This window comes from Colius striatus, chromosome 6 (genome assembly GCF_028858725.1).
Source record: "Colius striatus isolate bColStr4 chromosome 6, bColStr4.1.hap1, whole genome shotgun sequence".
Taxonomy (NCBI): domain Eukaryota; kingdom Metazoa; phylum Chordata; class Aves; order Coliiformes; family Coliidae; genus Colius; species Colius striatus.
The window spans coordinates 6,216,572-6,240,458 of record NC_084764.1 but is presented as its reverse complement, the minus strand read 5'-3'; the positions used below and the strand labels follow the sequence as shown (position 1 = coordinate 6,240,458).

At 47.2% G+C, this 23,887-nt stretch overlaps 1 protein-coding gene across 4 annotated transcripts; it reads right to left on the bottom strand.

Moving 5' to 3' along the window:
- Positions 1-162: 162 nt before the first annotated feature.
- SLC39A13 (solute carrier family 39 member 13) lies at positions 163-21,924 on the bottom strand. Of its 4 annotated transcripts, XM_061998449.1 has the most exons (12): positions 21,840-21,910; positions 20,072-20,346; positions 16,676-16,784; positions 15,224-15,523; positions 14,667-14,780; positions 12,926-13,047; positions 11,538-11,684; positions 5,823-5,912; positions 5,410-5,460; positions 5,058-5,190; positions 4,832-4,931; positions 163-2,954 (listed from the first exon to the last, which is right to left on the bottom strand). In XM_061998449.1, the coding sequence occupies exons 4-12, from the start codon at positions 15,489-15,491 to the stop codon at positions 2,879-2,881; spliced, it is 1,101 nt and encodes a 366-aa protein (XP_061854433.1). In that variant the 5' UTR covers positions 15,492-15,523; positions 16,676-16,784; positions 20,072-20,346; positions 21,840-21,910; the 3' UTR covers positions 163-2,878. The 4 variants fall into 4 exon arrangements, with proteins under 4 accessions (XP_061854433.1, XP_061854435.1, XP_061854436.1 ...); XM_061998451.1 differs by lacking the exon at positions 20,072-20,346 and having other exon boundaries at positions 21,840-21,922; XM_061998452.1 differs by lacking the exon at positions 16,676-16,784.
- Positions 21,925-23,887: the final 1,963 nt, after the last annotated feature.

The window sequence follows — 23,887 nt, the reverse complement described above, 5'->3', positions numbered from 1 at the left end:
ACCTTTTCTTTCAGTTGTGAAAGTCTGAGGAGTAGAAAAGCAGGCAAGACAGAGCCCAGGCTTCTCTAAAGCAATCCAGAGATAGTGCTCTGTAATTCAAACCAAATTTAAATGGAATTTGTCATTCAAAGTAGTAGCTTCAACAAAAAACAACCACAAACCCACAGGAAAAACCTTTTATTTCATCTCTATTGTCTCCATGCAGAGCAGATCAATACAGATGGAGGAGGAAAATGCATAAGAGCAGCTGAAAAAGTAGAGCTAGAAAATACAATTCTCTCTGCATTTCCAAGAGTGACAAATGTGGTGGAGTGATGCTCCATTTCCTCCCAAGGCTCTCCATCCTCAGCCCCAGCGCTGACGCAGTGGAAAACTAACGAGCTACTCCCTTCCCTTCCTCCCACAAGCCTACCTCCTACCAGGGGATCTTCCCAAGAACCGCAGGCTGGCCAGGCCTGGGGTAGCAGCCAAGAAAAACAACTCAGAAATCCTTTCTTCGGTGTCATCCACTTCACATTCCTGAGCGCTGAGCGCAACAGCCCGACTGCGGTTTTCAGCCTTGGCAGGGCTCAGCGCTGATGCAACCACAGCAGCTCGCAGGCACTCACCTGGCAACGCCTCAGACTAAATGCCAGCCTCATGCAGAGAAAGAGACACCCTGGGAAACAGCAGGTATGGCCTCCTCTGCTACCCTGCTCCCTCAGAGCCCACCCACAGGCTCTGCTCAGCTGTGGTCCCTGGGCTGGGCAGGGGGGACATCCCTAAAGCTAGAACTAAAGGGCTAGCACACTCTCCCTCACAGTCCCTGCAGGCTAATGGGATTAACCCTCCTTCCAGGAAAGCACCAAGTGGATGCTGCCTTCAGACTTCCAGACAACTGAGTGACAGAGGGAGCTGGCAAAGGAAGACAATTTTATAAAGAGGGATTAAAAAAAACTTGCACTGTCTCCCCCATTGTTGAAGTGAAACAAGTTACTGTTGGAAGCCTGGGCTAAGGAAAGCCAGCAAGGTTTTAAACAGCAGTTCCTGGGCAGACAACTGTGAGCACGAGCTCTCCAGCACGCTCTGAAAAGTAGGACAGGAGCTGTCATAAAAAAAGAACTGTGTCAACAGTTCAGGAATCTCTCAGGGAAGTAAATGGCTCTGCTCTGGGCAGCACACCTGCCTCCTCCTCTGACTCAACTGCTCCTGACGAGGCCCTCCCTGTGCAGGCTGGGGAGCTGCATTGATGTAGCAAAGCTGATTAAGGACAGAGCTGAGCTGGTGTGATTCCCACTGCGGCACCTGTTTTGTGTCCAATGACTCTGCTAGTTCAATCAGACCCGTGTTTAAAACAGCTGTAAGCAAAGGGAGGATAAGCTCTGCAGTAGGGAGGATGGAGAACTTGTGCACGTCTCTGGAGCAACAAAACATCCCCATGGCAAGGTGGCCTGGTCAGCCCGTGGAGCTGGGATGGGGAAAGCACTGGGAAAGACATTCCTTTCATTGGTTTCAAATTGCCACACATTTTATCCCAAGTGTCACACAACAGAAAACTCCTCTTATAGCCTACTTATTGTCACCCTTTCGTACCCCTCTCTCCTTACTTAGCACACAGCTAGACCCATTTTTAAACACCTTTTCACCAGTAGTTCTGCTCTTCCCCTTTTACCCTCCCTCCAGCATTCTTTGCTGCTGTGCCCTTTCCTTTAAAGGGCTGTCAGTATTACTTCTTATCCATTCATCCCCAACAGACTAACTCCACTGTGAGGTAAGAAGCCCAGAAACAGGCTACCATCTCTCTATTTTTGGTTAACAGGATGCTTTTAAATAGCCTACACTGAACAGAGGAAAAGCTAACCAAGGGTTATCAGCTGCTGAGCAGGCTATAGTGTTCAACCACTGCCCAGACTGCCCAAACCTCTGCCATGGCAGTGTAGGGCTGCTGTAGCATGCCAGGCAGGGTTAACGTGGTGCACCTTGAAACGTGGCGTGGGGCAGATGGTTGGCGAGCAGGGTTGCGAGAGCAGGCTCAGAGACACGTTCAGCGAATGGTTACGAGGAGAGGAAGCTCATCCACAACAGCTCCGTGGCTTTCCCTTCAGATGTAGGTCAGCTGGTAGTATGGCAACAGAAGAAACAGTGACTGTTTTTCAGATAAACAGTTAGGCTGTGCTGGCTTTTGGAGTGCTTAGGGCTGAGGCAAGTAATCTCCAAGCTGAGCCACTTAGTTGTGGTGACCTATCCTAAAGTGCCTCAGGCTTTTGGCTCCATTTCAACATAAATAAAACACAAGACCAAAGAGGTGAAACTGCTGAGGCTAAATACTACCTTTAGGAACAAGTAATGTCAAAGAAAAGCTGGGGATCAGGTTGGAAAAGGACCTTTCCCTCTCATTCTCATAGCACCGTTAACTTTCCATGGGTAGGGAGCTCTGGCTAAAGCTCTCAGTTGACTGTTGCTTTGCCTTCCAGCCCTTAGAGTGGTAGGAAAAGTCTTTCTTTCTCATCAGGTACAGGAATCACCTCTGTTGTTTTCACACAAGAGCTTGGGAGCTGCAGTTCCATCAGAATGAACTGAATCAGGCATTGTCCATTCGCTGTGGAGCAGTTGTTCCGTTCCTTTCTGCTCCCTGTATGTTTTGCTCCATAAAAAGAAACCCAACCAACCAACCAAAACCCCAGAAGCCCCAATGTGTGGATTTTAGCAGAACAGGAATAGGAGAGCCAGGGAATGAAGTCCTGCACACTCAAGACCTCTTTCTCATCTGCTTCTCATACTAGCAGCCGGATCTGCACGCACACACACATAGGAAATAACATTAGTGTTGCTTATTGCTTTGTAACAGCTCAGAGTCACCGCGGTGGCTCCGGGAGGCATCGTGAGGTCTGCGCAGAGGTCACTCCGTTGTGAGCGAGAGTAGCACCATGACTGTAATGCCTGTACACAGGAGCAGAATTTGCTGCAGGGAGTTCCTGGGAAAGAAATAGCAGAATTAGGAGGAGCCACAGACCAATCCCAACCACAGAATCACAGAATCTTAAGGACTGGAAGGGACCTTGAAAGTTCATCCAGTTCAATCTCCCCTGCCAGAGCAGGACCACCTAGAGTAGGTCACACAGGAACTCATCCAGGTGGGCTTGGAATGTCTCCAGAGAAGGAGACTCCACAGCTCATCTGGGCAGCCCCTTCCAGTGCTCCCTCACCTCAACAGGGAAGAAATTCTTCCTTGTATTTCTTTGGAACCTCTTCTGTTCCAGCTTGTACCCATTGCCCCTTGTCCTATCATTGGCCATCACTGAGCACAGCCTGGCTCCAGCCTCCTGACAACCACCCTTTACATATTTGTAAACATTAATGAGGTCACCCCTCAGTCTCCTCTCTCCAAGCTGAAGAGCCCCAGCTCCCTCAGCCTTTCACCAGAAGGGAGATGCTCCTCTACATCATCTTTGTGGCCCTGACCAGCAGCAGCGTAGATGCTCATGAATTGGAATGGCAAAGAACAAAGCAGTCTACCACAAGGAGAATGCAACACATGTATGGAATGACTAACAGAGTTGAGAAAACTCTTTCCCAGCACCCCAAGCAAAGAAGTTGTCTATAAACTGACAGGTGTTTGTGCCACTTGGCTGCCAGGCCCAACCTGAGGTTTTTAATTCCATTGAAGCCAATTCAGTCATGCAGCTACCCAGGTATACATTCCTCATCTCACTAAAGGACCAGCACTTCTGCAGCACGTTCAGAGGTACTTTAGGGACCTCATCCATCTAACAACTACAGCTGCAAAAATTAAAAGGAAGTAGCTGATGAATCTGGCCATTCTTTTATGCTGGATTGAAGTGATTTATGTACCTATCACCTCCACTTACTCTACCAACAGCTCTGCCAGCACAAAAGGTTAGCAGCACAAAAGCAAGCTCCCAACTGGTCATTAACATTCCTCCATCAGAAGTTCCTGCCTCCTGTGGAGCTGTTTTCTGAGCACTTCCTAAGTGTTTCAGTCAAAACATTAACTGGGTGAGCCAGGGCCTATTGTTTAAACTAATGCAGTTACCCGTTTCATTACAACTGAGATAGGAGGCAACACTCAGGGGCAGCTCTGCCAGCAGGTCTGAGAGGGCCTTTACTGTGGTACAGCTGGATTTGGACCTGCTACAGCCTTAATTAGACCAGAAGAAACTCGAATTTGAGGGCATGATGAGGGGAGGCCAAATAGAATATATATACCAGCAGAGAAGAGAGATGACTGAGGTGGGATACAGTAAGAGACTGTGAACTGCTGAACGACACAGAGAAGGAAACTATTATTTTCTACTCACACAGCAACATCAGAATTAGTCAGAGGCTAAAAAAATGATAAGCATCACTTAACACAGCACAATGAAACTATGCAAATATGCTACCAAAGGGAGATGGCAGGAGCCCAAAGTAAAGGACAGGGTCAAAATGGGATGGGAGAAGCATGCAAAGAATAGGTTCCCATGTGGTGATCAGGCACACACACCTCTATGGGGCAGAGTCCTAAACAGTCCCTAAAACAGTGCATGGCAGATGCTGAACAGCAGAGTAGAGAATGGGTCACCTTACTGGACATGCTTCTGAGCAGCCTGTTCTAGCAGGGCACAATACATACTGCTTTGGGATTGCCCCAGATGAAGGTGCTCATGTTTTATAAGGTCTTTGTAGTCCCATAAGCACAACAGCTAACACAGCAGTCTATCCAGATTCCAGCCTTGCCCGTGGGATTTGGAAAGCTGGCGGTCAGGTGCTCCCAGAACAGGCATGGGGAAGGGTTACATCCCTACTCCCTGGCAGCAGGAATTGGTGCAGCAGAACAGCAGGGGACACTTACCAAGGATTCTTTTCCTCTAAGAGATCAGGCACAACATTTACCAAGGCAATATACAGAAATCCTCCAGAAGTGAAAGGGAGAATCCAGGCTACAGTTTCCCCTGCACAAATACAGATAGCTTTTGTTATGACAGACAAAGCCATGGAGAGAACAGAGAAGGGAAAGAAGAGACACACATCGGGATGACAGGCCACCCCTCCTGTTCCCAGGTCTCAGGGAGCCTCACCTGCTCCTTTTGGTGACTGAGCACATATTGCAAAGCAGGCTCCTAGAATCCCCCCCAGAGCTGTGGAAAGCTGCATCTTGGCTGCACTCCAGCGGTCAAAGCCGGCCCGAAGTAGGATTGCAAAGTCTCCAACCTGAGAAAACCAAGAGCTGACAGTTAATGACACCAACACTCTGAGACACAAAGGCTCTCTGTTACAAGACCAGTGCTTTAACTCTGTTTCTAGTTTTCCATGTTGACAGTCTCCCAGAGGGAGTAGCTTTCAGAAGAACAAGAACATGTTTAACCAGACCCTTAGCAGGTGAAAGACCCCCCTAATCCCTCACAATGGCAGGATACAAAGCCTACTCACCTCATGGGGGATTTCATGCAGAAGAATGGCCATTGTGGTTAGGAACCCAACCTGCATCAGAGGAGGAAAGGTGATTAGGAAACAGTCCCCCAGCTCTCAGAGAGGAGATCTTCATCCTTATGTCAAGGCCCCTTTCTCCAAGTTAAGACTTGTCACTGAGAGTTTAGAACTATTCAACAGAGGAGCAGATGAGCTATCCCTTCCCCTAATACCAGTAAAAATGACTAACACGTCCCAAGCTTGAATCAGCTCTGAATCAGAGGGTCAGGATAGGATTGCTTTTTGCTGTAGTCCCCATTTGCTCAGAAGCTTCCAGGGAACTCCTCAGGTCTTTGGGGTCTTTTTTCATGTTGCATCACACTTGAGAACAAGCCCCTCCAAGTTGAGTACACAGGTGGTGACAGAAACCTTACCTTTCTGCTAACCAGGAAGCCAGCTGCTACTGCCAGGCCATGTGTAAAGTTATCAATGGTGTTGGCCAGCAGATTGAGGTATCCACTAATCTGTAAAAAGAAGGAAGAGCCCCTGATAAAGGAAGAGACATAGCAGGATAAAAGAAAGCACATGGCTTAGACATAGGTTATAGAGTCAAAAGCAGATGGCAAAGGTCGGGACATGGCACTTGTGGTGAAGATCTTGAACTATTGTCAGTGCTCAAGTACAAACCATATGATATGTTCAGTTTTCTAGAGTGAACTATGTTTTAGGGTGGGCAAGTATTGTCTGAGATTAGGATAACCATTTTATGCAAATGATAGAGAGTTCTAGAAACAGAAAAAGAGAGAAGAAAGCCAAAATGCAAGAATATATCTGATTCTAAATCAAACAAATTTTGGGTAACACTGATTTACACAGGTGACTGCCTTCAACTATGACCTGACCTTGTTTTCTAGTCATGTACTTTAATACCCAACTGTTAAAGATCTCCTCTTCAAAAGCTGGCAAGAACAATGCAACAGAACAAATGCTGCTGAAACTGCTTTTTATAACTAAACAAATCTTCAAACATCATCCTAAAAAAGCCTGTGCTTGTGGGTTTGCTTTCCCTGAACAAAGGATAAAAAGGGAAGATAGTGATGACAGTCACCAAAAAACCACCTACTAGAAGGCTGGATAGCATCTATATGCATTTGCATATAAACACATTTCTTAAAATTGTAAGGACAAAGCAGCTTCCCTCCTCACAAGTCCTTCTCCACGTTAGGCTTCTCCACCGTGCCGACTACGGTCATCTCCAGACAAACTCTGAGTACTTGAACTAAAGGGGTTTATGAGGGTACCACCCCAGCTTTGCTGCTCACAGGCTTTGGGTGGTTTTTTCCATCAGATTTAACAAAAACCCACTGTGTTTGGGTCCTGGGATAGTGCAGTTCACTATACAGCACTGTAGTTTAAATTCTTATCAGACCAGCTGTCACTGGTTAAATTATTATCAACAGCTGCCCCAATACATGAGGCTGCCTCTGGACTGCAAGAACAGTAGCTCCAGACACAGGGCAGCATCCAGTCACTGGACAGACTGTCTAGAAACTATGAGGCATTTACCTCTTTCTTCAATATAGCATCAGATACCAAAGTTCAGCTGGTAAAACAAAAGTGCTGATGGCTTTCACAAGCCCTCTTTGGTCTTCTGCTCTTCCCTCTTTCTAGCAAACTCTGCTTGGAGCATCTTTTCTTCCTCATATCTGTATGCTCAGGTGGGGTTTTGTGTCACATCTCCCTCTCCAACCACCACCTTTCATAGAATCACAGAATCATAGAATGGCAGGGGTTGGAAGGGACCTTTAGAGATCATCTAGTCCAATCCTCCTGCAGAAGCAGGGTCACCTAGATCAGGTCACAAAGGAATGTGTCCAGGAGGGTCTTGAAGACCTCCAAGGAAGGAGACTCCACAACCCCTCTGGGCAGCCTGTGCCAGGGCTCCCTCATCTGAACAGTGAAATAGTTTTTTCTTATGTTTAAGTGGAACTTTTTGTGTTCCAGCTTCATCCCATTACACCTTGTCCTGTTGCTGGCTACTATAGAAAAGAGGGATGTCCCAACCTCCTGACACCCACCCTTTAGATATGTATAAATGTTAATAAGATCACAAAGTACTTTCTGCAGGGCACTTCTACTGTATAATCTCAGGACATCTTTACAGGCTCTGAACTTTTAAAAGTGCACTGATGATTAAATTTGAAAAGACAGAATTAAGCAAAGCCTAACTACAGACCAAGCCTAAGTAATAATCTGTGTAACGCCCCCACAATGGGTGCACGTCTCCATAAGAAGGGGAACACAAAGGGCTGCACGCAGGCAGACCCATGAACACAGCCCTTTTACTTCTCCTTCCTCACTTGCAGTCAAATATGACTGTTTCAAATCTCTCCTTTACACACATTGGGATTTTATGTGATTGTGTTTTCCCTACAGGCTACTAATAATTACTCACATAAGTTTTACACAAAAATTCTTCCCCATACCACTGTATAGGGAAAAAATAGACTTGATGATTAAAACATTATGACTCTTTCTTGTCAGTGGCTTGGGCAAAAGCTGTCACTGAAAGAAGCAAAGCCTTGGAGTGCTCAGAAATAAATTGGGTTGATTTGACAGTTATGAGCCTCTGACATTTACATTCTGTGAATCCTAATAGGATGTTCTTATTGCTCATAAAGAGCACAGCCAGATGAAGTGTTTATGTTCATGCCTCAGAATTAATGTCACTGTGCAATAAAACACACTTCTACAAATCAGCAAGGACTCCGTGTGCCACAGGGAAAAAGAAAGAATAAGCAAGGCAAAAGCACTCTACAATGGTTTTACTTGTTGAGGGAATAAAGGCTGCAATGCAGGACAGAACTGATTTATGCTTGGGTGCAAGGGAAGCCTCCCACCTGCAGTTTTGAAGCTAGGACAAATCACCACAGTATCAGCTGAAGAGCAAAAGTTCTAATATATAGGGACAAAGGAGGACTGATTACAGTTTACTAATCATTAAGCCCTGAAAGGTGACTTTGTTTAAATATCTTTCTCTTTTTGTTTTTCTGCTAAAAAGGGAGCTCCTGCCTGACCAGCAGAATCAAAGCATTGCTCCATCTCTCTCTTTTATTTACAAGTATCTGCTTTGCTCAGTTCCAGAAACACTGTTTCCCTGCATGTCCCTGACCTGGTCAGCAACAGTTTCCCTGCATGTCCCTTCCTCACCAGCAGGGCAGTGAGACTTACTCGCTCATCTGCTCTGCCAGAGTTTGTCAGCAGGGCAACAGTTTGCATTCCTCCTCCTCTGCTGCCATGCTGACTTCTAGGGAACTTGCAGAAATTTGATTACCCTCGAGACTTCTATCCTCTCTTGAACTCGAGTAAAATTAATTATGGGTTCAAAAGTTATTGGGAATGAAGGACAGAACAGATGGACAGACAGATGGAATGACTGCTTCTGCTGTTGCCTAAGGAAACAGGCTAACAGCACAGGAATGTCTTGGTAGTTTTGGTAATTTCTCCCCTACCAGAAAGTCTATTAAAATATCCAGATAATATGATCAGAATGATGTGTGATGTTAAAACCACACATTAACCCATTAGTTTCTGTTTCATGCCTGCAAGACATGTTGGGATTTTGAAGCTTAGAAGGGCTCTCCATGGTTGTCTAGACCTGCATAACAGAACAGAAAGCTCACCCAGTTTCTGCACAAAGCCCATTGTTTCTTAAGCTACAGTGATCTTAGTAGAAAGCAACTTAAATCACAGCTTAAAGCCCACAACGTTGACATGGAATCTATGTCTCTAAGGTAAGTTGGTCCACTGGCAAGTTATCCTCAGTTACAGAGCTGTCTCTGTTTTCTAGCCTGGTAATGTTTGGTATAGCTTTAACTATTCAGGTGTAGTTGTGCCTCTTAAACAGATATTTAAGACACTCCTGATCTGTCACATCTACAGAGCTAAAGACTAAAGAAAACCACTTCTTAGTCATTTACTGCAAACCTAAACCAATTATTGCAGCTCTTTCCTGACTCCTTTTACAAATTACCAGTGGTATTCTGAATGCTGTGAATATTACTACCAGAAAAGTCAGATAGCTGGTTCATTCCTGCTGCACAGAAAGAGGAAGACTTGCCTCTTATACACTCTTTCCTACTCACACATCCTCCTGTCTGTAGCATCATAATGGAAGAATGTGTGCAAAGAATTTCCTACTGTGATTCTCATGCCTTTTTCCAATGCATTGACTCCCCAGAAATTGTCCCTTTCTTGCAAACATGATCTGCATTCTTTCTTAATCTCTTCCTCAATATTTGCATGTATCAAAACATGTTAAAGATTCATCTCTTTTGATGAAGTTACTCAGTTTAGCTGCTGTCACTGACCTCATGGAGTCACAATGTGCCCTTTATAGAACAGTACTTCCAAATGCGAAGACATACTGCTTATATACATAAATCACTTAAAAAATCACCAACCACCAGTAAACAGTTATTAATCCAGTCCCTGCTGATAATCTAAAATAACTGGTTTTACACACTAATATTAGCAGAGTTGACTTTATGCAGTATTAGCTTCATTAGAATGTGGGAGAAAGTTATGTTTGAGATACATTTGTCAGGGTCTTTATCAAACAATCTCATAATATAGAAAAAAAAAAGTCTGGTTGACAAGAATTTATCTTCTAGAAGATCCTAGCAATTAGCATTAATGAGATTATCTGGCTTTTTTTTTTACATCAGGATCAGGCCCCGAGCAAACGTGTCACTGAATCACAGGATCTCAAGGGCTGGCAGGGACCTCGAAAGATCACCCAGTCCAACCCCCCTGCCAGAGCAGGACCACCTGGACACATCAGTGTTTCATTTCTACTTGAAATCAATTGTAGACTAAGCATCCTCTGAGTCTGTAACTCCTTATATAAACCTTTCTATAATAATGGCACAATGTTTCATAACCCAGTAATATTGGTTTCTTCACCCCTAGAAACACCAACGCAGCACCTTGCAGTTTGTGCAGCCTTCTGCACAGATTACATGAATGTGCCAGATATCAAAAATACCCACTGACCTCACCCTGTCTTTACATTGGGTAGTGAAGAGCTATAAAAGTTACAGCAAAACAGATTTGAAATGGAAAGATTGAAGAGCCTCTGACTGACCAGATATCCAAGTTTGGGCTAGGTTTGTGCAACCGTGCTTTCTGTTCATAGCTACTCTCCTACAACCTTGCACATTTTTTGTGGGCTAGCAAACTCAAATTATAGGTCCTCCTTCACCAAAGCAGTCTTTACTCTCTTGCTTGTAATGCTCACCCAGACAAGGGTTTCTGCAGTGCGAAGCCAGTAATATAAAACTGAATGCAGAGCCGACCCAGAAGCTGGTCTGGGCACTGCCCAGTGGTACAGCATCCCCTCCTCTGCCTCCAATCCTACCAGCTTGCCCATGTCCCTTATCCCAGCACTACAGGCTGCCTGTCTACATGCCAAGCTGATTTGAAAAGTTAAACCAGGAGAGAAATAAACCTGGAGGAAGGGAGAAAAATTCTTTGCCTATTTAGCTCCCTGAATAGGCTCCCTGTGGGGTCAGATGAGGTTCAGTGCTGCGAAGGAAGTGATGGGAAATACAGGTTTGGAGGCAGAATTGGGCAAGAAGCCCTTTTTGGCAGCAGATTAACTGAGAAAATCAACTTTTAAGTTGTACAGTGGATAGCTTCAACTGTCAAAACGCTTCTAAAGGTGTCTTAAAAGGAAACCTGCAGCTTGCCATCAGTAAAATGCAGGTACTAGAGAACAGGGAAAACATGGCACAAAAATGTAAGCAAATAAAGATACAGTAATGATAAGATACAGGGTACAGAATGTGACAGTACTATACTTTTGTCTCAGGATTCAGCCAAAACACACATCATAAGACTTATGTCATCACAATAGTGACTTTGTCTCTTTTGCATAAGCTGCAGTGCAGATTTTCTCCACGTCCACTATTTCCTCCCTGCTGTAACCTGGACAGACACTTTGACAGCAAAATTAAGCACAACTCATTCAAACACCACGTTCCCCACTCAGGCACAGGATTCCTAGGGGCAATTCACCCTCCTGACTCAACTTGAAAATACATGCCCTGAAAACATGAGATGGGAAAGTCAGTTTGTGGGTCTCTTACCTTGATTCTGTTGTCTGTTGGACAAGACTGGAGAGAGGAGCCATTACACTGAGCCGAATCTGCTTCTGCTCTTTGGCCCGTCACCTTTGGCAGGGGGTAGCCACTTCCATTGGGAATCTTTCCAGCTGGTGCTTTGGAATCACAGCCCTAAATTAGGGGAAAACAACTTGTCACTGTCTTTTTGCCAGTGATGAATGAGCATGAATCAGGGTCAGAAATACAATCTTCACCCTTTTTCCTTTTGTCTTTACAATGTACACCAGCAGCCCTGGTACCTCAGTTTGATAATGACAACTGCCAGAAACAGACTTCCCAGACCCCTGTGACATCTGCTCTGTGAGACAGGAACAAAGACTTCCCCAACCACCATGAGAAGGACAGTGGAAAGAGAGAGGAGAAATTGGAGCCAAGTTCCACTGGAAAGGGACCGAGCCTGCCACTCCTGCTGGCAGAGGATAGAGAAATACAACTCCAATTGGGCAAGGCAAAGGCAAAAGGGAACCTTGCTCTCCCCAGTGCATCAAGATAACTAGAGAATTATGCTGTAGCTGGGACTGTCAGCTTCCAAACAACAGAACCTTCATCTCAGACTTGAGTTTCTCTGTAAATGAGAACATCAAGTTCCCTTCCAACTTTGAAGTCTCACGCTGAGTCAAAGTAACACCTAATTGCTCTTATGCAGTGTCTGACCTGCAGTTTCACCTCTCAAAAGTCACACAGCATACAAGGACTGAACAGCCTACAGGAGCTGCTGCTAGGAGTTGTGCAGACATTTGAGGATCAGCTGCTCTCCTCTACCTTGAAACTACCTTCTTGTACCTCTGGCTAAGTTCCCCCTTTTGCAGCTCAGTGACTCTCCTCTGAACCATTACTTAGTGTTACCTGGACAACCATAAACCCCTTCTAATGACATGGTTTCCCAAACAAACACCTGGTCCGGGCCATACACAAGAAGAGGGGGCAGTGAGGAACACCTTCCAGAGAGGCTGATCTTTGTCCTGATTGAGGACCTAGGACAGTGAGTCAAGATAACTCAGTGGAACATGCATCAGCAAACTGCCATCCCTCAAATCTTACCTGGGCAAAACTCTCATCTACAAAGTGTTCCAGTTCCCAGTCCTCATAAAAGGAGAGCTCTCTTTTACACAAACCATACCAAGAACAAAACCTGCCCAGAGGTGAAAAATCTCAGCTAAAACTACAAAACCAAAGAGTGGAGATGAAGCACCCTCTTCTAGAGCTCAGTGTCAAAGAAGCTCTCAAAGGGCACTGACAAGTTGCTCACAGGCACAGGATCATTTGCTGAGCCTGCCAGATCAGACAGATGAGGTGTTTAGCACAGTGCTCCAAACATAATGGCACTCCCTCCCTTCAGGCTGCTAACTTACCACATCAGGGCACTCCTGCTCTTCTTTCTCCAGGAAGATCTTCTCTAGCACCAGGAAGGTCAGGAAACCAATGATCACCCAGAGCCCCAGAAGCTTCTGCTGCTGAAAGCTCTGCCCTTCTCCTGAGGGTCAAGAAAACAAGTCATCATGTCACTATTAAGTACACAGTGTTTCCCACCTGTGGAGCCACCTTGCCTCAAACAGTTTAACCAGCAGTTCAAAGACAAAAAAGCCCTCCAAGAAATGACAATGGAAACACCTCCTGTGAGGAATAAAGAGCAAACATACCTCAAAGTAAATTAGTTTAACTTGCTCATTCTTGATCTAATAGATATCCTTATCTCACTCAAGAGTAAGAGCCTCCATCCCTTTTGCTTCAATAGTAAAAACTAGAATATTTCCTCTCAACACCAGAATTTTCCCTGAGCTCCAGAGGCAAGTGAGGATCCACAAAAATCCTGCAGCTGTTACCTACTGAGCAGCAAGTCCTGACGTGAAGTCTGCCATTAGTGGAGCTACACACTCACCTCCTCCTTTCTGCCACACCTGGGCAAGTTATTATGCCCAAAGCTATAAACTTTCCTTTCAATTCCAGCCAAGCTTGTGAGATAATCATCCATTCAGCCTGGCTACAGAAACGAAGATTGCATGGCAGTGAAAGAACAGAACGACTCTGCAATGGGGCTTACACAGGTCAAGGAAACCTTTATGCTTCAGGACAGTCTAGCAGAAGCAAACAAGCTAAAGCAGGAAGACAGGATCATTTAGGAACCACTGTAGAAAGGGGAAAAAATGAGAGCAGGTTCTGCTGGCAGCGAGCTGTGAGCACAAGGACCAATGGCCCAGCAAATTTGAAATCACAGGTCGTAGGTGCAAGGAAGTCTGGGAAATGCAGGGCATCCTTTTCCCTCCTCACATTTTCAGTAGGGAAATGATTTCTTGGTTTCCCAACAAGTGGGATGCAGCAATACTTGCCTTCCATGCTATCAGTTTTCTGAAGCAGAGAGCTAAGGATCACTACAGGTTTCAAACACCATGGCTGAGGGGATACCGTAAGCTCCATCCCAACCCAAACAGTGTTCAGTCCACTGGTGAACACAAGTTTCTGTCACTTGCATTTCCTTTTTCTCCCCTTGGCCCCACCCCCTGTGACTTCTTGAGTAAAGACTGAGAGGGCAACACAACTGGGCTCCCATAGATCAAAATATCCCAGCAGAGGGGTCCCTGTTAGTCCAAAGAAAGACACTGTAATAGGGGCAGATTTACAGACAAGATGTGTCCAATGGGGCAGGATCCCCATCTGCAATGCTACACACATTCATGTACCAGCACATACATACATTAATAATTTCCCATCAGGTTAAAGCATCATTCCCTTTCCTTTCAGAAAGGACAAAGGAAAATCAGAGCTTCACAGGGTCCAAGGTGAGGCAGGAAGAGTCGATAGGCAAGAAATCCATTGCCAGTTACTAAAGATAAAGGAAACATGACCAACTCAGGAAGCCTCCAATCTCAAAATCTTTGGAGGGCTGCAGAATGCAAAGATGTGTTTTTATTGCTCTTTTATTGCTTTTATATCCTTCCCTAGGCATCTGCTTTTACACATTGTTTGAAAGAGAATACCAACCTAGACCAGGCTCACCCAGCTTGGCTAGTCTAGTGTTTTCAAGATGGAATGGACTCAAAAAACGTAGCAGTAGGCATAGCATGGGCTGCTTCTAGGCACATAAGGCTTTCATACCTGTAGTTGCACTGCACGTGTAAGCCCAGGCTTCAGGAAGCAGATGCAGAAACACATTCCCCAGTAGTCCACCAATTGCAAAACTCAACAACTGCTTCAAACGGTGTGATCCAGCTAAAAAACAGAACAACAAAAAAACCCCACATAAAACCTCATCACAACTCAGCTGGGAGCCAAAGCATCTCCAGCTGAGATTCTGCACAGAAACACCTAAATTGGAAGCATCTGCAAAGCAAGTTTTCAGAGGAGAGAGCACAAAACAAATAAAAAGAGTACAAGAAAAAGCCCTTGCACCATTTGGCTGGGGCAGCAGTATGTGAGAGAGCTGTGAAACAAGCAGGGTGCAAACCAAACAATACTCTTTGCACAAGCTCCATCCAGGGCCTGCATTTGTCCAAGGACTCCTGATTAGATTGGCAGACCTAAAGCACCAGAAATGGACTGTCCATTTCAGAGGACAGTGTTTCTGTGACAGGGTCCTGCTCATCACTGTGCCTTTCAGTCACAACCCAGGACTTTTGGCTTGAGAAAGGCCAAGGCAGGTAGCAGGCTTTTACCTTCGGAGCGCAGAGCAGCTCCTGTCTCAATGGGGATCACCAGCAAGGGGAAAACCCCACTCAGCCCCACCATGAATGAGCCGATGAGGGAACAGATCCAGGCATCCAGCCGCTCGCTGCTGAAAAGGTTTCCCCAGGACTCTGCCTCCTTCTCGCACAGAGGACCAGAACCAGCAGTGACATGACTCCTTGGGAGCTGCTGAGCTTCACAGGCCACGATCAGAAACAAGGAGAGCGTCCCATCAAACAGAAGCTTTTGTTTTGTCATCTCTAAGTGGTCTCAGCCAGGCTGGCTGATCTCTGAAAAAAGCAGAGAGCAGTTCTGAGAGCATGTCCAAGATCCCCCCCATCATGGTAACACCATCCCCTCCCTCAGCACCTCAGCACAAGTATGTATCCCCATAAAGAATGTTTGAAACTCTTCCTGATTTCAACACAGCACTAAAGGACAGAGATGCTGTTCATTGTGAGGTGTATGAAACTGCCTGAGTCTGTCTTTCAGCATCAACCCTCAGGTGGGCTGGACAAGGACTCCAAGTACCCTTGTCCTTGTCCTTCAGTGTCCTGAGGCTTCAGAGAAAGGTATTAACCAGAGGTGCTACCCACATAAGTCCTCTCTTTGCCACAGAACAGCATCCACATAACAAATTAGGATGCAAGGCAGACAGAGGTCTACAAAATCCCAAGTGGTGCACAGCTGGTGAACAGCTCTCACCACCTCTTCAGTGCTAACAGTCATCACATTAAGCCAGTGAGGATCAGAGTCAGGACAAACAAATGTGACTCTTTATCAGCAGGTAACTTGTGTGGTTAATACTTCCCCCAAAACGATGGAAAATCTTACATGGCCACAAGGAAAGGCAGGACAAGTACTAGAAAGACAAAGCTGTTGTTTGCTCGTGGTTAGACAGCTCACATTATAAGGATAAGGAAATTCCCTTATCTGAGAGGAGATGGAGGCTGGAAGAGTAGCTGGAAAACATCATATATACTTGTCCTATTTTTATTCTTTCCTAGAAGTATCCTGGGTTAGATGGTCTCACTCAAAATCAGCACAGCTGTTGCTAAGATCTCTTCAGTCACAAGAAAACTGGAGAGAAGCAGGCATGTTAGAGGAGCATAATAAAGATAACTACACTCTCATTAGCAAACAAGAAAGGAAAGCAAATGATGCAAAGGCTGAAGTAGAAGTGCTCGTTCCGTCTCCAGTTGAAAAAGTGAAATGTGGCAAGCAAAATTAGTTTGGCAATGGGAGAAAAGAGTGGGTTGGAAAACAAGGGCTTAGGAAATGTTCATAAACCAGCTGTAGATTAAGAGGGAATAATGGCATTCACTTGGAAGCATGTAAGAGATCAGTCAAAGTAAACTCTGAAGCATTAGTGACCATCTTTGAAAATGTACAGGACCGTGGGGAGACCACAGAAGGCTGGAGAAGCATCATGCCTCACCTACCTTTACAAAGAGAAAAAAAAAGGTGGGAGAAGACTTAAGAAGTTACAGACCAGTAACTTCAATCCTCTGAAAGGTTCTTGATCAAGTTAAATGATCAGTTTGTAGTTACCTACAAGATAAGAGAGCAATAAAGATAGCAAAGCATTAAGTAACAGCCAGAGAGAAAGGGGCTTGAAATTATCAAAACAAGATTCAGGGTGTTGGAACCAACCTAAGGGCTCACTGCAGCTGAGAAGGGAGGGTGTTGGCCCTCATCCCCCACCCCCTCATGAGGCACCCCCTCCCCATCCCTGACTCTAGGAGTGAGCAAGGTCAGAACAAATCAGGAGGAAAAGCTGTTTTTTCAAAGGCTTGGCCCTCATCCAGTTTCAGTCCCTGAACTAAATCACTGCAGGAGGAAGGCCCTGCTGCAGTGAGCAATTAAAAAGAAAACGAAAGGACAAGGTCTCGTGGCTCCTGTGGAAGAGAACAGTGAGCACCAGAGTGACCACAGACACCAGGAGCAGGGAGGATGCAGGAACGAATTGATGGAGACTCTGCCTTGGCCAGCTGTGCAAGAATCACGGAAACCTTTTGTGGCAAGACAGTGTCTGATCAAGTTGTAAGCTCTACTGACCCATACAAAAATCCCTCAACACAGCAAGTTCAAACCAGCTCAGGATTTTGTGGCATCTCATTGCAGTGTTTTGACCTGGCTGCAGGAATCCCGGGCCAACCTGTAGTGTATTATCAAACCAACCTCAGTGAAGATTTGTACCAAACAGGGGGGAGAAAAAAGCCAAAACAAAAATGGACAGGACAAAACAATATAACTCTGAGGTGCCACAAAAGAAAATGCAGGCATGCATTACATTGATTCACAAATTAATTCCAAGCCAGCAGGCTTATGTTGCCACAAAGCAGGCAAATGACATCCCGGGACAGTAGCTGCATTGTAGGTGTGACACAGAAGCAATGCTTCCATTCCACTCCAGGCTTTTGCCAACAGACTGCACACTTGTTTATTTAACAGATACAAAAATTAGAGACATTACAGTGGAAAGAAACTAAAGTCAGAGTGTAGAAAGCACGATCTGGAAAAAAAAACCAGACCTGAAAGACCTGGGTGTGTTTAGTCTTAAAAAGATAACACTGAAGGGATAGAACAGCCTGCACACATTAAAAGTCACAAGAAAGGGGGGAAAGCCCTCAACTGTTCTTCCACATTTATCAAATGATAAACAAGGATTCAGCCTGGGTACAAAGAAACAAATTTACATAGTGATAAGGCAGCGATACACTGGAAAAGGTTATCTGTGATGCAGAATCTCCAGCACTTTTTGGGGCTGAGGCTTCTATTGAGAAAAAGAATAAGCATCCAATACAGATGCTGTTTCACTACAAAGATTGGATCTCTTCTTGAAGTCCCTCCAGCCCCTATACCTGTAATTCAGTGTAAGCTAGTGAGATCCTTGTAGTACAGGCAGGACCCTAGGAAAGGGGGCAGGTTTTCAGCTGTAAATTGGCACAATCATTTAAAAACAATGGAGGGGAGGGAGGGTAACAAGGGATATTTTCATCTCTCACAGCACACTATGCACCAATTCAACTCAAGCACTGAAGAGAACAGATGTTGATGCTCAGAGAACCAGTAAGGAGAGCATGATGGGCCAGAGGTGTTCCTCTGCCCAGCTCCACCACCAGAATGTACCTGGGTCACTGCCAGACCCTCTGGCTCTCCCCCACAGCTATGCAAACAGGCACCCACAACTAGGGTAATACTATGCCACAGAATCTCCCAAATTTCTCCTTGGGAAAAAAAAAAAAAGCAAACCAAGAACAAAAAAACCAACCAAACAAAAAAACTCCATAAAAAGATGGGAAGCTCTTGAAATGTCAGCTCTAGAAATGTCCCCCTAACTCAACAGCTTCTTCCTTCCTGAGTAGCCATCCAGGCTGAAGCCCTCAGCCAGGATCTACGTGGGGAGGTGATGGCACTCTTCAAGAAGATTGCACCAGCCACAGCCTTCTCTCTCCTTACTAGCTGCTGCATAACAACCTGCAGTTAGGGAATTTCCTCCTTTAAAAAAAGACAGGCACTCTTTCCAACACCAGAGCAGACCTGACAGACGTCCTCCTCCTTTAGGACAGGAGTAGACCTAGAAAATGCCTGAGAATGGCTTCTTTGTGAGGAACAGAGGGAAAAGAGAAATAAATCAGGATTTAAACAACCACCATATGCCTGTGAAGAGGGAACACACACACACACACAGAGCAAAACGGCTGCTCCCTGCAGCTCGTCCATGATGGGAAGTGGCACAAACCGGCCTCTTTGGCAACACTGTCATCAGCTTTTGAGAATCAGTCTGGAAAAGCAATCACTGGCATCCAACAGGTCCACTGCTTCCACTTTGTTCTCACAGGGATGTGTGGAAGGGTCTGTTGAGACTCAGTGACCAACATCCTGGAGAGAGGTGGTGGCACACAGGAGAAAGGGCACGCCGAGGGCTCTGAAAACAGGCTGCAGACCTGGCTTTGGGTCCTTCTTCCAAAAGCAAAATGAACCAGGTTCCTCCAAAAAGAGATGGTGGTGCACAATAAATGGGAGTAAAGGGGTAGAAAACTGATTCCTCTAACTCATACTTGTGTCTGTCAGCTTTCTGTGTCCCGTGGTCTTCCTTCTCCTTACACACACGAGGTAAAAAACAATGTTCCTTTACACCTGTGCTGTTTGACCATCATTAACTTGCTCCTCAGGAACATGCAGTAAATGCCTGATGGTTACAAAACCTCTACGAGGAACTTGGTACATCATCCAGGGCACACCTGAAATGATCTTTTCTGCCTAGCTAATTATTTGTAGCATATTCCCAGCATTTGCTTCTTCCTGACATATTGTAACCACTTGCTCTAAAAAATACACTGTTTCTCTCTGTAGCCTCATCACTCCTCTATCTTGTTAGTACACACTCCTCATGAGACATTAAGCTTACTTTATGTTTGTAAAGTCTCTACATTCAAACTGTTTGTTCCTAAGGCAAATATTAAGAGGAAGAAGAGGAGCAGTCAAGACAAGAAAAAATGCTCAATAGAGAGAGTAATATTCTGCCACTACAGTCACACCAGGCAGAAGAAATCTTTACCTGCCCCTAATTTTAGACATCAGCACCTGTTTTGGGAATCCATAGAGAAGAGGTCTTGAGAAATTTCTAGAGCAAGCACTTGCAGGTTTTCAGAGAAGTCTGTGATCACTATAAGGTAGAGACATCATCAAATGTATAGAGATGTGTTTTTCTCTAGAAGGGTACATGACCTATTTAACAATAGCCAGTGCATCATTTATCATCACTTCTGATGATGACATCGGTTGGGATGATGGCTCCCAGCAGTGCTGGATCACAGCCAGGTTACTCTTACCCCTGTCTGCACTCTCCACAGCACCACGTGTCCCATGCAGCTCTCTGAGCTGAGTATAAAGGAGTCAGGTCTGCTCTGCTCCTCCTGCAACAGTCCCCGGAACGGAATAACCAAGAGGTCTTCCCAGCTCAGAAGAACAAACAGATGAGAATCTGACATTTACACAGCCCTGAGTGGGGGACAGGGGGAGGCTGGCCCACCAAGCCAGAAGAGCTCCTGCCCTTCTCCTGGAAGGTCTCACAGCACTCACTAAGCACTTCTGAAGCAATCAGTGCCTGAGGAAAAAAAAAAAGGGACAAAACTTAAAATGCAAAGGGAAAAACCTATTGGAAAGGAGAAAATAAAATATTGACATGAGGAGGATTCTGCCTCCTTCCCTCCCAGACACTCTGTCTTGTCAGACCACACAGCCCCGTGGCTGGCTGGGCACAATTGCTCATTGCCACACAATCACATTTTAGATGTTGCTAGGGGAAAACAAATAAAAAAGAAAAGGTTGGGTGTTTTTTTACAAGTGTTTTCCCTGGAAGGCAGTTGCCTGGGTCTCACAGATGCAAAGGAGTACAGTCTGGAATGGAAAAAAAGTTATTTTCCAGGGAGGAAGCGTAATTTTCAGCCAAAATATTCTCCCTGAGCCTCCTCCCTCCCTTAGTCCTATGGAGAGCTTTGAATTCCTCCTGGAAGCCCTGACCTCAGCGGAGGCACAGAAGGCCTCCACTCAACCCCTGGGTGCCCGTAGGGACCGCGGTGCTCTGGCAGAACCCTTCCCCTCAGCCCTCTCATAAAAAACCTCCTTGCACAGAGAGCGGCATTTCCACCGGCCTTGCACATCACAGCACAGGCACTCAAAAGCTGGCTATTAAGAACCTGATCAGAACAGATGACAGACCCCGGGCAAACCTACGAGCTGGCAAAGGCGGCCGTTAAAACACTGCCTGAACAGTAGTTTGGGAGAGAGCGACTCCTTCCCCTTCCCTACCCGCGCTGGATGAGGAAAGCCGGCAGCTGAGCCCCCGCAGGGCTTGGTGGGATTTCTCTCCTGCCAGACCCCCGCCCGCGACCCCTGAACAGTCTCACCCGGGGCCGCAGCCCTCGCCCCGGCTCCGGCACAGCTCTTATCCGCAGGCGATAAGCACGGCGGCCCCGCTCCTGTCACTGCTCCTAACATCGCGACGGATGGCGTCTGTCACGACAGGCAACGCGGGCTTGCCATCAGAGCAATGCTGACCAATGCAAAGCGAGACGTACGTGCCGGGAGGGGGCGAGCGATTATAATTAACCCCATTCACGCACTTTACTGGGCCACTACAAAGCTGCCCCCAGGGGCTACGCGCAGAGCCCGGGCAGCCCGCGGCGAGAGCCGCGACAGCGCCGCGTCAGCGGGCAGGCGCGCAGCGGGGCAGCGCCCGGCCGAGACCGCCCCGAGGCAGCGGCTGCCGGAGCGCCGACTTCCAAAACTTTCTGCGCTGCGTCCCGCAGGGGCTGAGCTCCCGGCCCGCAGAGCCGGCTCCCGCGGCAAGGGCAGGCTGCACCGGGGGGCGGCGCGTCCCGGGAGCCCGCAGCGGGAGCAACCGGGGACCCCGCGGTCTGGGCGGCCCGGCTCGGCGCTGCCCGCCTACTGCGTCTTTCCCAAACTTGCCCCAGGCTCGGCCGGGCCCCGCCGGTGTCGGGCTCGGCCCCCGCTCACCCCGTCCCGCCGCCGTGCCCCCCCCCCGGCAGCAGGGGTAGCGCGGAGCCCCGCCGCCCCTGGCCCGCGACCCGCCGTTACCGTGCGCAGCCGCCGCCGTGCCCCGGGCCGCCGCAGCCATCCAGCCGCGGCTCGGCTCGGCTCGGAGCGGGCCTGCCCCGCCCGGCGGCCCCTCGGCTCCGCCTCCCCGGCCCGGCCACGTCGGTCCCGGCCTCCTCGGCATCGCCGCCGCCGCCTCGCCGGGGACCCGCCGCCGCCGCGCGCTTCAGGCCGCCGCCGCTTGGGGGCGGGCGCCGGGCACGTTTCCTGCCGCCCCCGCCGGGCCAGCGGGCCCGAACCGCGCCTCGCCGGGCCGGGCCGGGCCCCTCGGCGGGCGGGGAGCGGCCCGAGCTGCGCCGGCGAGGCCCGGGGCGCCTCGGGAGCCCCGGCGGCGCCTCCAGGCGCGGAGGACGCGGCCCTTTCCCAGCGCCCGCTGCAGAGGGAGCTGTTAGTACGTGTCGCCACGGCGTGTGCAGCGGCACAGAAACGCGTGCTGTGCGATACCCGTCCTTGCACAATTGCTCACCGACATCTCTTTCTTTCTTCTTTCTAAGTCCAACTGGAGTCTCATTTCCCCTGGCTGCAGACGCATAGTGATGAGCACGGCGGTTCTGAGCAGAGTTTCTGGAAGTTGTTAGAGCAGAAGAAAGTATGGCAGCGTCCCCTGGGACTTGGCCTCCGCATGTTTTTAAAAGATACAGTAACTTTAAACATATTTTCCTCCTCCTTGCAGGTTTGTGACAGCCTTCACGGTGACACTTCTGTAACACTTGCACAAGTGTCCTGACTTAGTGGTGAAGCACATCCGTGGTTCTTACAGAGACTGGCAGAATCTGCATGTGCTGAAGAAACCTGGGCACAGGCAAACAAGGATTTACAAGCTGAGTTAGTGTGGAGCTACAGGATCTACAATACAGTTTCCATCATTTACTAATGTACCCTTTAGTTCCATCTCTTACCATTTTCCCTGAGACACCGAACTTGTTTTTGACTCCAGCTTTCATAATGAATCCCATTCCCCAAGGAGGTGCTGCTGGTGCTAACGCCTCTTTCTGAGCTTCATTACATCATATCAGTGTCATGCCCTGGAGCAGGAGTTAGGAATTAAGTCAGCCACAGCCCTCTGCACTGGTTTAGCTGTTATCTGAATATGTGTAATGAGAACACAATCCTATGTGCTACTGCGCTGCAAATGCAGTTTCAGAAAAGCTGTATCTTTCTCACTTACAAGCAGAATGTTCATAGAGACAATCCTGAAAGTGAGTTGAAGAAAAAGTGTTTTGCATTTTTGTTCTCAAGGTGTAAGACTGATGGTTCTTGTGTTCCCCAGTCGCCTTCCTACTGACTGAATTATTACCAACTAGCTCTCGTGAGCCTTGCTCCAGTGGCACGTTTCCCCATGCCAAAACACAGAATCACACGATCTGAAGGGTTGGAAGGGACCTTGAAAGAATATCCCAGTTAGAACAAGTACCCACACAGGTAAAGCAAACCACACAGAGCGTTTGGGACCATTACAATCAGTAGCGATGTCATGGTCTTGGAGAAATGAGCGGGAGTCTGCTTTTGACCTCAGTGATGTAAGGTTTCACTCCTGTTTTTATGACGTTTTCAAGGGTCTAGAGACCAATATGGCAAAATCAGAGTCCAGCAGGCTGGGTCCAAGAGCTGGTGTTTTGTCACTAGACAGTAACTAGCCAACTTGAGCAGGGATCTGGGATCTTCTTCTGCCTCCCCTAAGCCACAGAGTCCCTTCAACCTGATTTCTCTGAAAACAACATTTAGGTTTCTCTGTGTTTTACAGAATTATTGCATAGAATCCTTTTGGTTGGAAAAGACCTTTAAGATCATCAAGTTCAACCACCAACCTTACACTGTCAAGCCCACCACTAACCCATGGCCCTCAGCACCTCAGCTCCATGGCTTTGCAATAGCTCCAGGGATGGGCACTCCCCCAGCTCCCTGGGCAGCCTGGGACAGGGGCTGACAACCCTCTCAGGGAAAAAGCTCTTCCTCATGCCCAATCTAACCCAATTTCCTCAGTTGATGAGAAAAAAACCCAACAGATCACTTTTAAAGGCACACTAACA

Coding starts and splice junctions, on each gene's coding strand:
- SLC39A13 (XM_061998450.1), bottom strand. CDS start 15,491: ATGACAAAACAAAAGCTTCTGTTTGATGGGACGCTCTCCTTGTTTCTG. Junction 5,191..5,409: donor TGCATGAAATCCCCCATGAG/GTGAGTAGGCTT, acceptor TGGTTTTCTCAG/GTTGGAGACTTTGCAATCCT. Junction 4,932..5,057: donor TCAGTCACCAAAAGGAGCAG/GTGAGGCTCCCT, acceptor GTATTTGTGCAG/GGGAAACTGTAGCCTGGATT.